Source organism: Colossoma macropomum, unplaced genomic scaffold (assembly GCF_904425465.1).
Source record: "Colossoma macropomum unplaced genomic scaffold, Colossoma_macropomum, whole genome shotgun sequence".
In the NCBI taxonomy this organism is placed as follows: domain Eukaryota; kingdom Metazoa; phylum Chordata; class Actinopteri; order Characiformes; family Serrasalmidae; genus Colossoma; species Colossoma macropomum.
Window position 1 is genome coordinate 37779308 of NW_023494790.1, and position 13564 is coordinate 37792871.

Below are 13564 nucleotides of genomic sequence, written 5' to 3' on the forward strand. Positions count from 1 at the left end.
CACAATTCATCCAAAGTGTTTAATTTTTTTATTTTTAATTTTATTTAAAAAAAAATGTATTTCTTTTTAAGGGAGTTTGACATTTGCAAAGTGGCCTTCTTGTTTAATTCTCTTAATTTTACACATGAACAGAAATTCTTAGACATTCTCTCACCTTTTGAGATCAGCTTCACCTTAAAAAGCGGATTCGGTCGGGAGCGAAACGAGGCATTATTTTTGAACGCAGCATGACGGTTATTTACTGCTGAATGTAATTTGTTTTAAACGTCACCTTTGTTCATTATGTGCATGTTTACACACATTCTGTTCTTTTTGTGTGTTTGCGTGACCGTTCTGTGAATTATGTTTGAGAAACGATTATATTTGTGGTATTTTTTGTTCAGTCCTGCACCCCCCGAACGGCATTTTTATGTGCATTTCATCTTCACTGTGTGTGAATGAATGGATGTTTACTGTATGTAAGTATGAAGAATTTTATTCTTTTTGTCTTACATAATTGAAATAAATTTCTTTTTGTTGAAATCACCGTCTTTTGTTTGTTTGGATTTGAGTTTCTTTTTCCATGAGTTCTTAATCATCATCTCTCTTTTATTTTTAACCCATTCTGTAGTTTTATCCTGTTTTCCTTCATTTTATGTGTTTTTAAAACAGGCATATGAAAAAGCCTTCAGCTTTAGAGCAATATTTAGTCTTGGATTAGGGACTATACAGAAACACTCATGTGTGCCCTTCAGAATGGCTACACCAGGGGTCGCAACCCAAATGTTAACGAGCCATTTTGTCCTTTCAACAAAAATCAAACCACCTTTGGAGCCACACTTAATGTCCATTTTACTGTCTTGGCTGTAAATCTGTCTCAGTGTGTGCTGATGTACTAATACAGGATAAAAATATAAGCAAAAACACAGACTCACTTTGCTCTGCTTTAAGCTTTAGCTCAGCTGTAGCCGATTTTCTCGCATCTCCAGCAGGAAACTTTTCCTCAAAAGTAGAACAGTTTCTTGTAAAATGTCTCTCAGTGTTCGACTTTTTACGAGGCTGATGTCAGATTCCACCTTAGTGCTGCCTTAAATGGTGCCTGAGGTGCCAGAATATAACCGCTGCACCATTTAAGGTGGAACGGAAAAATTCCAGAAGGGAGAAACTGACTTTAGCCTTCTGACTTTTTAGTGTTTGTCAGTTTTTCATTGCAGATTAAACGTATCAGGAAACCAGCTGGAGTGATTATAAACGTAATATGTTTATCCGTCTTCAAATTATCGATGTTCGTCTTAAATCTCTCTCTTTGCCGTTTCGTTAGCTACTAGCTAGGCGAGACTGTCTGTGTTGCTATGGTGACCAGCAGTCTGTGCTGATCTTCAGGGTTAAAGGGTGAATCAGCAGTTCTACATTAACTCCAGAGTTTAAGACCATTTACTGTAAACTGTGTTGAACGATCAGCAGAGCTTTACTTTACTGTAAAGGAGGATTATTTTATTTTTACCTACAAATCTGATTCAGCTGTGGAGCCACAACAGGGACAGTAAAAGAGCCGCATGTTGCCGACTCCTGGGCTAGTCGAGCCGCATGTTTGGCTCTCGGCATCAGTTTCCAGTGAGGATATGAAAAATACAGAGCAGAATGATGTCCATCTTGAAGAGAGGCCTCAGCTAGATTTAAACAGAGGTGCTCATAGTCATGTTGTCATTTAGAGCATGAAATATTGGTCCAAACCTGACTGGTCAAATAAAGCTGCAAAAGTTTGCACAATTTCTATTCATTTGTGATTTAAATTGTGCAGAAGTGTGTCTCTGTAGAGGATGCGTTATCTTATTTTCAACACCACATGGCGTTCGCCCAGGGGTGCCCAAACTTTTACATACGACTGTATGTGACTGGCTTGGGTGCACATTTTGCCTCCCACTTTGAAGAGTTTTTAACCTGCATTTAGTGCAGCTGAAAGGACTTTATATTTAATGCATTTTGACCAAAATGTCTTATGTTCAGTACGTTGTATGTAACGTTCTAGAGGTCTAGAGAGACTATCCTGCTCTATCAGCATCGCGCAGTGAGAACAGCACCGTATTCACCGTAAAGTGAATGTAAACTTGGTCAGCGATCTAAAATTATCTTATTATTTTAGATTTTTTATTTATCCATGATCTAACGATGGCTGTTATTGTCACCATGCAGTAACTCAACCAGCACTATCATTAGAAACAGGAGGTTTTATTCAGCACTTGGGTGATGGGCCGGTTCAGGTCAGTTTCGGGCAGAATTTTGTTGGACTCGGGTCAGTTTCAGGCCTGAAACTTTCATGTAGTTTGGCTTTGGGCAGTTTCAGATTCAACGTCATGGTGAGATTTGGATATTTTGTCAGGCTCTGGTCAGATTCAGTCTCAAAAGATGGTGCTGTGAAGGGGTGGCAGGAGAGCAGCTGGAAAGTCAAGGGTTCAAATCCAGGATGGACTGAGTTGTGTCCACAGGGTGTGGTGCCCCTCTGCTGGCGACACTGCGGTTCCCAGACTGGGCAAAGTTAAGCAGCAGGATCAGAAAAGTACATAACATAAAACTGTGTTCTGGCTCGGATAGAAGGGGTCAAACCAGCTTTTTGGGCCTGATTTAAAGCTCCGGTGCCCTTGGCCATGTGGGCTTTTTTTAAATAATTTTTCTTATTGTATCTAGCTTTGACAAATTCAGTGTATCGCTGCTGTCAGAACAAAACCTAGTATCTCTATTTTAGTCATTTTCAGTTTTTGACTTGATTTGAAAATGTTTGTTGCCCTTTACGTTGTGTGTAAATTTCATGATAAATGGAGCAAATGAAACGGCCAAAAATGACTTTGAAGAAAAGTCTGACTCCATTAACTTTAAAAGTAAAGTATGTTTTCTGCTTCTCCTGTAAAGTTACCATTTTGGGGACATGAGGTTTTTTTTGACATAAGCAAAGTATAATATCTGAATGTTTATTTTTCTAGTAGCAGCACTCTGTTTGTACTTACACTGATCAGGCATAACATTCTGACCACCTCCTCGTTTCTACGCTCATTGTCCATTTTATCAGCTCCACTTACTATATAGGTGCACTTTGTAGTTCTACAGTTACAGACTGTAGTCCATCTGTTTCTCTGATACTTTGTTAGCCCCCTTTTACCCTGTTCTTCAGTGGTCGGGACCCCCATGGACCCTCACAGAGCAGGTACTATTTGGGTGGTGGATCATTCTCAGCACTGCAGTAACACTGATGTGGTGGTGGTGTGTTAGTGTGTGTTGTGCTGGTCTGAGTGGATCAGACACAGCAGTGCTGCTGGAGTTTTTAAACAGTGTCCACTCACCGTCCACTCTATTAGACACTCCTACCTTGTCAGTCCACTCTGTAGATGTAAAGTCAGAGACGATAGCTCATCTGCTGCTGCACAGTTTGTGTCGGTCATCCTCTAGTCCTTCATCAGTGGTCACAGGACGCTGTTGGCTGGATATTTTTGGCTGGTGGACTATTCTCAGTCCAGCAGTGACACTGAGGTGCTTAAAAACTCCCAGCAGCACTGCTGTGTCTGATCCACTCAGACCAGCGCAACACACACTAACACATCACCACCACGTCAGTGTCACTGCAGTGCTGAGAATGATCCACCACCCAAACAGTACCTGCTCTGTGAGGGTCCATGGGGGTCCTGACCACTGAAGAACAGGGTAAAAGGGGGCTAACAAAGTATCAGAGAAACAGATGGACTACAGTCTGTAACTGTAGAACTACAAAGTGCACCTATATAGTAAGTGGAGCTGATAAAATGGACAATGAGCGTAGAAACAGGAGGTGGACATAATGTTATGCCTGATTGGTGTATTTGACCAATTCAGTTTAATACTGTGGCTCCAAGAGTGTCTCTAAGGTAAGTGGCCCCTGTCGATGAAAATTTTCTTCTATTGTTTATCTTCCCTCGTATCACGAACACTTAAACATAGTCACTTTTAAGCGTTTCTGATATAAGATGAAGACGTAGCTACCCTGTCACACAGAATGACAGACAAACGTTTCTTTCCCTGTCGTATTCCATTTTCACTCTCTTCCCTTGTTCTTGCAGTCCAAAGAGCTGCAGATCAAGCGGCAGTTCCAGGAGACGTGTAAGATCCAGACGCGACAGTACAAGGCCCTGCGGAACCACCTGCTGGAGAACACGCCCAAGGCGGACCACAAGGCCGTGCTGAAGAGGCTGAAGGACGAGCAGACGCGTAAGCTGGCCATCCTGGCCGAGCAGTACGACCACTCCATCAACGACATGCTGTCCACACAGGCTGTGAGTAAGGCAAGGACATGTCAATCACAATTTCCACCCTCATCCACAACCCCCCCTTCACCTGAGCCACGCCCCTCATTCTGCACCATTGACGGCATGCCCCCATCGGCGGAGAGCGGACAGGTCGTCTGTCCCACGATGAGCCCCCTCGACGCTGCCCTCTGCATCCCCGGCATGACCCACCCTCCTTTTCAGTGCTGTTTTTAGACAAGCCCTCGCAGGATAAGGGAAGGTGGAACGGGAGGGAAAGTGCGGAACTGCGCCATCTGCTGGTTGCACTCAACATATTTTGAATCACTTTTCATTTCTATAATAACAGTAGCTTCCATTTATATTTCCATTCACATAGCGCCTTTCTCACACTGGTGAACCTGGGAGAGCGAGAAGGTTTGTAGGGCTACAGGAGCTCAGTGAGATAAGTGGGACAAGACCAATCAGCACCCAGTAGCAGTAATGCTAACCAATCAGTGCTTAGTTGCAGTAATGCCAACCAATCAGCACCCAGTACCAGTAATGTTAGTGTCCTGCTGCCCAAAACCTGTGTGCTGTAGAAAAAAGCAAACACACAGGATACTTTTGTTGTTTTTTTAGTGAAATCCATCCTTCTACTTTCTAAAATTAAAGGAGAGTTCTGGGCGAGAGATTAGAAACTATTTTAACTTTTCGTTTTAGCCGTTTAGCTAAAACCACTTAGCCACTTACTCCCATTCATTGAGGACTTGCTCGTGGGCGCCCTCTGGTGTTTTGCAGTCCTGTCTTTGATATAACGTGGTAAGCAGGAAGAGGCCAAACTCCCCTTAAACTGGCTCTGGTTAGCTAAAGAAACCTAGTAATGCGAGCTGTTTAAGTCTGAAAGTTTGCATAAACTTTGTGATTAATTGTTTTGTCTGGCTTAAATTTAAGAATGAGAACCTTTTTGTCATTGCCAGCTGTGTAGGCCTTGGATAGCAAGCTAGCAGAGCAAAGCTACGGTCACAGCAGCCTTGTACAATGTAGAGAAGTTGTATCATAGCAAAAAGAAAATTATAGTTTTGAAACAGGTATTTTATTGCTCCAGTTTATAAACAGCTGTTTCTCCTGTCGTTTTTTTTGGTTTGAAACGGGATTTGTAGGTTTTCTGGGCAGGTTTCTGCTAATGACGTCTACATTTAAGGTTCACTTGATCCCTCGCTCTTCTAAGGCCTCATCTTCTCATCTTCCAAAGTGAAATTGTATTTATATATAGAACAATTAGTTTCGGCCACACGAGCTGATTGGTTGAGAGGCGTTCTAATCGTGCTGTTATTTCACCATAACATCAAAGGTTTTTCACAAACACTATCACTCCAGTGAGACGCCGTTGCTAAGCAACGACTTTTACAGCTGTAGGAGACGCTCAAGCCATTTGAACGTTTTTACTTCTTACTTTGCCACAAACAGAAAATGGAAACTTTTAAGATCACATTTGACCGACAGCCGATTTGGTCAGACTCTGAAGATGAGATGACACTAAATTCCCGAACGGTCAGTTTGTCTGTGTGGAGCTGGAGAACGAACTGCCAGCTGTGCAGCGAGTGGGCGGAGCTCGTTACTCTGACGTATCAACAAGCTGCTCGTTAAGGAACTATAATTTGGTGAAGGAACTGCGAACATTAAAACATATTAAACGCCGCGTTCACGGCCCAGTTTATTAATTTATTACTGTATTTATTTAACTGTTGTATTAAAGCAGTAGAACACTCGAGGAGTGTGTTATCACCAATAACATCACGGCTGTGATGATCTACGGCGTCCAAATCACAGCCGTGATGTTTTTTCGTGATAACACACTCCCTCTCGGGTTCTGTTGCTTAAGTACATTAAAGTTCTTATTTATGAACTTAAGGGGGAATTCCACAGTGGTGCTGATAGGAACCAGACGTCCACCTCTAAAAGCTCCCTCACAGAAAGTTACTACATGAATATGCTGTCTCATCTGAAATGTTGTTTTACAATCGTTTTGAAAATTCTGGCATTTTTTAAAATCCTTTCATGGTGGAGGGATACATGCAGGGGCGCTGTGAGGCAAAATAGTCCCCAAAGAAAACTTATTATTTCAGATTTTCCACTATTTTCCATCATCAACATTCCATATAAACTCAGTAGACTCGTGTAGGTTCACTGGTGGTTCTGGATAGTAAATAAAATGTCTATAGATATCGTGACCCCCTGCCTCCTGTCAAGGGGAAATAATGAGTGCAGGTCTCGAGGGCATGTTAGAAACAGTATTGAAAACAGCGGGCCACACTGAGGTGGGTATCAGTGCCCACCCTGTCCTCAGAGGCCACGCCTCACTGACCTTATGTGCTCTGTTTCTTCAGCTGCGATTGGACGAGACGCAGGAGGCGGAGTACCAGGCGCTGAGGATGCAGCTGCAGCAGGAGTTGGAGCTGCTGAATGCCTATCAGAGCAAGATCAAGATCCATACCGACACACAGCACGAGAGGGAGGTCAAGGACCTGGAGCAGAGAGTGTCCATCCGCAGGGCTCTTCTGGAGCAGAGGGTAAAAGACTCACCGAGTCCAGACAGATTTGTGCTCCAACAAGCCAGATCAGAGTCCGGCGTCCGCATCTCGTTCTTAACAGCTTACTATGAGATTTCCAGTGGGTGGGCCTCGGGGGGGCCGCGCCTTCCCAGTTCTATTGTTAGCTCCCCCGAAAAAGTGCTTGGCATGTAAATTTTATACAGACAGAATTATTTTTATTATACATGTCATTTTTTTAAAAGGGAAAGCTCAGAAATGAGCATTTGCAAAAAAGTAAATATTTCTTGATTCTAGCCAATAATGATTAGACAAAAGCAAGTAATTCTGATGGCGAATTCACCTGATTTGACTGAACCCAGTGCCATGATGACGCAGAGAAACTTTTGAGATAGTATTTGCCTAAATAAGGCCGTGTTCACACCTTTTCCTCGGGTGCCAGCGCATTTTACTTTAATCCTGTGAGAAACAGCCGGGAAGCGGTCAGAAAATTGATGACAGTATTTATTCCGTCAGAGCAGAACACTTTCAAAAGTTGGAAAAAATTTCACTTTAGCAGAAATGCATCATGTAATAATAATGTTATTTATAGAGCAAAGTGCTTTACAGATGGGTGATAAAGTTTAATATTAATAAAAGAGTTTGATTTTCTTGTATTATAGTTGATGTTCAGTTACTGAAATATAATGGAAAAGATTTAAATAAGTGATAAGTGTTTCTTAAAGTGTTTCTTAAAAGCTTGAAAAGAACTAGTAGTGGTGTTATGGTTGCACTAAGTGCATGAGGCTTTTTTTCCTAAAAACTAGAATTAACACAAAACGGAAACATACATTTGAAAAAGGCTGCACATGTTTAACCCAATTCTGATTGGAAAATTGGGAAAAAAAAGTTTGCATGCTGCTGATTTGGTGATTGAAAAACACCCACATTAATACATGATCATAGGATGTAAAAAATGTAAACATTCACGAGTGTTTAACTTAAGTGCAAACTGAATTGTGTGTTAGTTTCACATTAGAGTCAGTGGGAAACCTTGTATTTTCATTTCTGTCGTTTTTCACTTTTTTTTTGCATAATTAGAAAAATGCCAGCTGCCGTTTGCGTTGTGTTCTAACAGAAATGCTCCAAAAGTACCAGTGAAGACGTCTCCCTACATCAGAGGACTTTAATTAAAATGCAGTAAGGTCCAGTTAGAGAAAATTTCCTCAAGGAAAGGTCCGGAACATCATAACGTCTAACTTGCATTATGATTCAGTGCCATATACTGTTTACTGAAGTAGCCTAGTAGGTATATCAGCATCTTATACAGTCAACCACTGAATATCAAATCAAATAAAGTACAGTTCAGTCATATTTCAACAATATTTATTGTCAGTTTTCTCTTTTTAGAGCACAACATTGTAAAATACTCTGACTCACTTTCTTCTCCGACTGCTGTTTCCTGCCTCGTCCCTCCCCTGTGTGTGCGTCACTCACTGGAGTCTTGGTGCTCATTGTAATGCACAGATCTGATTGGCTGAGTAGCGTCACATGTGATATTTACAACGCATGTGATTGGTCTGCGACTCTCCCAGGCCGCTAAAGCTACCGTAAAGGCTAGAAAAGTTAAAATAGGACCACCCAGTCGAAATTAAATAATTCTCCATGGTTTATCGGTTATGAGTCCAGGTCCGCACAGGACAGCGTCTGGGTCCGGATTCGGACCGCGGTCCGCCTATTAGTGAACTTTGCCCTGCATTAACTTGTATTAAAAGTTAAAGTATCTCCTCCTGTAAATGTATGATTTTGGACAGACAGTGTTCAGATAGCGACAATATGTTTGTGCGACGCTGCAGTTGCTGAATGCGTCCATATCTTTTTGACCGTGTCCTTGTGCCACTTTGCAGATCGAGGAGGAGATGCTGTCCCTGCAGAACGAGCGTTCAGAGAGGATCCGATCGCTGCTGGAGCGCCAGGCCAGCGAGATCGAGTCCTTCGACTCGGAGAGCCTGCGGCTGGGCTTCAGCAGCCTGGCTCTGACTGGCATCCCGTCCGAGGCTTACCCCAAGCAGGGCTACCCGTCCAGCCAGACGCCACGCTCCTCCAGCCACTGGAGCCACGGAGGGGGTCCGCACCCTCACTCGCGCCGGGGCCCCAGCCGCGCCGAGTCCTCGTCCTCCTCCGCCCACGCCCTGGGCCTGGCCCGGGATGGCCCCATCCACCATTCGTCCCGCTCCTCCTCTTCCTCCTCGTCCTCATCCTCCTCCTCGCACCACCACCACCGCCACCACCTCCCCCAGCACTACCACCACCAGAGCACGCCCCAGCTGTACCGGGAGCGAGAGAGGGACCGAGAGAGGGAGCGGGAGAAAGAGAGGGAGTGGGCGGGAGTAGGAGGGAGCCGGGGGGACCTCGCCCACCCCCACGCCTTCCCTCACCACCTGCCCTCCCGTTCCTCTTCCCAGTCCCTGGCTCTCCTCCCTCCTCCTCCTCCGGCCCCGCCCTCCATCTCGCTCTCCTCCTCCTCTTCCTCTGGCCAGGCCTCGTCCTCCTCCTCCTCCTCCTCGCAGGGGATGTACGGAGGCGGAGGAGGGCTGGTGGTGCGCGGCCCCAGCCTGATGGCCCTGAGGAACAGCCCTCAGCCCCTGCGCAGGACGGCCTCCGGGGGAGGCCCGGGGGGTTCGGGCGGCGCGGACGGAGTCCTGAGCCGCAGCACCTCCGTCACCTCCCACATCTCCAACGGATCGCACCTCTCCTACTCCTAAGGCCTTTACGCACCGGACGCGATCTCTTCCTGCGAGTTAATTCAATTCTGTAATCTTTATTCAAGCGCATTTCCTGCACGCCGAATGCGATTTGTCACATTTTTTCGCACTTTTGCAGCAGGTGACATGCGACTAATCACTTTGGCGCTGGCACGGCGGCGACTTAGATGGCAGAACGAGCAAATCTGTTATATAACGAAATAATAATAACTATATTCAAACTAGGTTGCGGACGTCTGAAAGTGCTCACTGAAAAGAGAGAAAAGAGGCACTGTTCCTAAAAGTGGGACGTACCAAATGTCAGCGTTTGTGCTTTTTGTGAAGTGCAAAAGGGTGTCTTTGTCATTCGAAGGCGTTTTGTTCAGGTTTGAACCATTTTTAAGATGATATTCCTAAAAAATCGTATCACGTATATGATTTGGTATGAAAAAATGGACTATTTCCAAATATTTTCCCATTTTTTTCCCATCGCGTTCGGTGTGCAAAGGCCTTCTGACCAAGCGTGAAAACGCGCTTGCCTTTTTAACCTCCGGTCCGACTTTTAGGAGGACCTTTGGAGGAGTTTAAAGAAAAAAAACACTAGGAAGAAAGAGAGAGAGGCAAAAAAGAGAGAGCACATCTTAATCGTATCCTTTTTATTTTGCTGTTAGTCGTCGTAGAAGTTTCTTTTTTAACCTTTTTGTAAGGGTGTTTAAAAGCAAACGAAAAACATCGGAAACGACAAAAAAATAAATAAATAACTTGACCGGCTTGGAACGTCACCACTGCCTTTAAGGAGTCTTAAAGGGACAATGACTTACGAACACGTACACGAACACAGAATGTTTCTAAGGCTAAACTTCGAAGTCCTTCAACACTTTCGCATTAGAGTGTGCGTGTTTAAAACTAAAGAACAAAAAAAAAAAAAAACAGCTCTGTCGTCAGACTTTACAATAACATTCGTGTCTGTGGGAGTTGCTCCAGTGCATGAGATTAATGTACAAAATACATTTGTATTCATATGTTATCCCAGTCACATTTGAAACGTAAGGCTACTGTAACTGTCCGAGAAAAATCATAGACATTTAGAGTCCCACCAATTGGAAATTTTATTGTATATAGTATCTGAAGTGTTCAAGCATTGTGTCCAGTTTTCTATAGTAATGATTATCATAACTTTGATATAACAGAACAAAATGTGAATGGAATATGCCTAACATTTAGCGGTAGGTCAGTACAGCAGGGGTTGCGCCACTAGAGCGCAACTCCTAGTACCTTATTTGTTGTTATGTGCGCATTTTTTTTTTCAAATACAAAAATAAGACAGTTTTGTTGTAAATGAAATGATTTTAACTGCAAAAAAAGTGTTACTTTTGTCAGGTCTGGTGTGTGTTATGGGTATTAATGGTTATTAATACTTGATTATTAATAATTGTTAATAGTCAGGTTGCGTGCGTGCGCGCGTGTCGGCCAAATGGTACACAATCCAATAATATTGCCACAGTTTTTCTTTTTTTACCGATCGCAACTGAAGAGAACGACGAGTTCTCGTAGTAATTATTTCACGTAAATGACAATAAATAACACAAGTGTTGTAGTTTTTGGATTGAAATCACCACGATAAAGAAAATCGCACAGTCTTGAGTAGAGAAGTCTCATAACGATATTCAGGAGTTGGATGGTTTAAGGTGACTTGAAAGACTGAAAGACCTGTTTGAAATATCGGGGTTTACGTTGCATTTGTCCAGACTGAGTGTTATGTTCTTTGGCGAAATGGAAACCTCAAGGAAGGAACGGAATTATCCAAGGAACCGTAGGAAGTAAAGTGACGGGGGCATTCACCAGGCCGCAAAGCATACCGCAAGAGTCGCGCGTCGAGTCACCAAGACTGCGTTTGCTCCAAGATGCTCAGAGATCCAACAGAAATAAACCCCGATGAACTCAGACAAAAAAGAAAAACAGCGAAACACCAGCTCTGACGACTCTGTGTAACCTGCTCCTTTATGCTTGGTTTAAAGTAAAAAAAACAGTGCATGCAGAACTCCTTATGTATCTTGAGTGTTGGGTCTAGTTGTCAGGAGGGCTGATGAGGTTGTGCCACAGAAATGGATTTTATTTATTTTCAAATCTTAACACCCTGAGCGGCCGGTCTCGGAGCGGTTTCCACAATCTCAGCTCGAAAATAGAAAAGGCAAGGGCTAAACGCTGACCGAGCCGACCCTGGTGAGGGACGAGACCCGTGTGGATCCATGGACGGTGGTAAAGGAGGCTCTCCTTGTTCGTTTCAGGCCGGGGCGTCTCGACGGACGGGGGTCCCGATCCGTCCCGAGCGCTCGTAGGCCGTCTGTGAATGTGACTGTTGGGTAGAAGTGGAGGTTTTGCCGAGAGGACGTTTTTAGTACTTTAAACTTACGAGCTACTTCCAGCTCGGCCGGAAGGGAGTCGTTCGAACATGTGTTAAACAAAAATGAAAAGTAATTTAAAAGGTAATAAATTGATATTAACAAGGAACGTCTTATGTGTGGTTTTTCATTTAATGTTTATGGCTGTAAGAAAATAAGGACTTGTTGTTCAATCACCTATACTTACAGAAGAGGACCAGGCAGCACCTGGGACGTGACAAAATCTCACACATCCAGTCAAATGGTGCAAAATAGGGATGCATCCTGCAATACTGATACTGGTGTCGGTTATTAGGCCGATGCTGTGTTCGTTTACTCAACCTCATAAAAATGCACTGATACCGAGCGGATACAGTGAAGGATGTTCTGTCCAAACAGAGAAGAATTACGTCTTTGCAAATTCCTACCAGGATTGCGATTTTAGCCCATTTTTAAACAAACACAATCACCACCACTTTCCCAATACGGATGGAGACACGTAGGCTAAAAAAAATGGAGGCAAAAAAGTTGACATTTGCTACCAAAGTCCATCTACGCCAACTTTTGACTGAATAGTGAGGTATAAATATATAAATAATGTTTTTTTTTATTTAAAAACAGGCTGTAGAGAGACCGTACTGTCCTACCGTGTAAATTTCAGTGCACAGTGCGGTTAGCCGAGCTGCTGTAGCCCAGTTTCTCAGTGTGTTTGCTCAGTACTCGGTTCACCGCGTGTTATTTTGAATGAAACAGCTTTATTTGAAATTGTTCACACACAAAGCTGTCTGTAGCAGCTGCATTTCACGTAAGATTAGCATATTCATGCAGTGTGAGTATATAAACCGTAGCTTTGTCCGAACACGACAAATTTAAAACAGTGTGTCGCCAAAGGACAAGATTTCTAAAATCACTTAGTGTCTTTAGAGGACAGGAGCTACAGCTCAACCAGCCAATCAAAAGACTCCAACAAGACGGGAAACTGGAAGCATGAGCTCCTCGGATGCGTTAGCGTCGGATGTGATTCCAGCTGTCGCTGTGCTGCTGCCGAAAGAGACAGATGAGGATCAAAACTATGAAACATACTTTACTTACAGCTGTACAGAAGAGCTTTTCTGCCCGTTCTTCTCCACTGCAGCGCTACTTGATCCAGGCTAGCTATTGCACTTCAGTTAAAATCAGCTAGATTTGACCAATAAAATCGAACCTTGCTGGTCAGACACTTACTGTCTGTATTACTACAGTCATATGGCTGAAATAAGGATATTCGTAACATTAGCTAAAGGGGCGTCACTACAGATTTATGGGTGGGGGGCTAAGCCTTTATTAAGGGGGTCTAAGTGCATGCTTCCCAAAATGTCTGTTAACTATGAACTTTTAGCTTTAGCAACAGGTGGAAAATTTATCAGAAAGGCTATTTGTTCAAGTGGGCGCACAGTAGATCTGTCTCTCCATAGTTTGTATTAAGCCCAGATTGAGAATGACTTTAATACTGTGTCTGTCCACTAACAACAGGCACAGATCAAGCAAAGGTACTGAAGTCAGGCAGCGCTATCTCATCTCTCTCACATCAGCTGCAGCTCCTAAACATTTTATTCAAATAAACAGATTTTAGATTGATACCATTTCAGTTTGTGCAATCAGAGTGATTTTGTTCTGTAGTTGCACTGGTGTTTAAAAGTCTA

General features: G+C 43.4%; 1 protein-coding gene across 1 annotated transcript in view; it reads left to right on the forward strand.

Moving 5' to 3' along the window:
• Positions 1–10141, forward strand: part of taok2b (TAO kinase 2b) — a 44772-nt gene extending 34631 nt beyond the window's left edge. Inside the window, exons 17-19 of the mRNA XM_036573316.1 lie at positions 4065–4277; positions 6617–6799; positions 8665–10141. Of these exons, the coding sequence (XP_036429209.1) occupies positions 4065–4277; positions 6617–6799; positions 8665–9522 (1254 nt within the window). The 3' untranslated portion in view covers positions 9523–10141. The remainder of the gene's footprint in view (positions 1–4064; positions 4278–6616; positions 6800–8664) is intronic.
• Positions 10142–13564: the final 3423 nt, after the last annotated feature.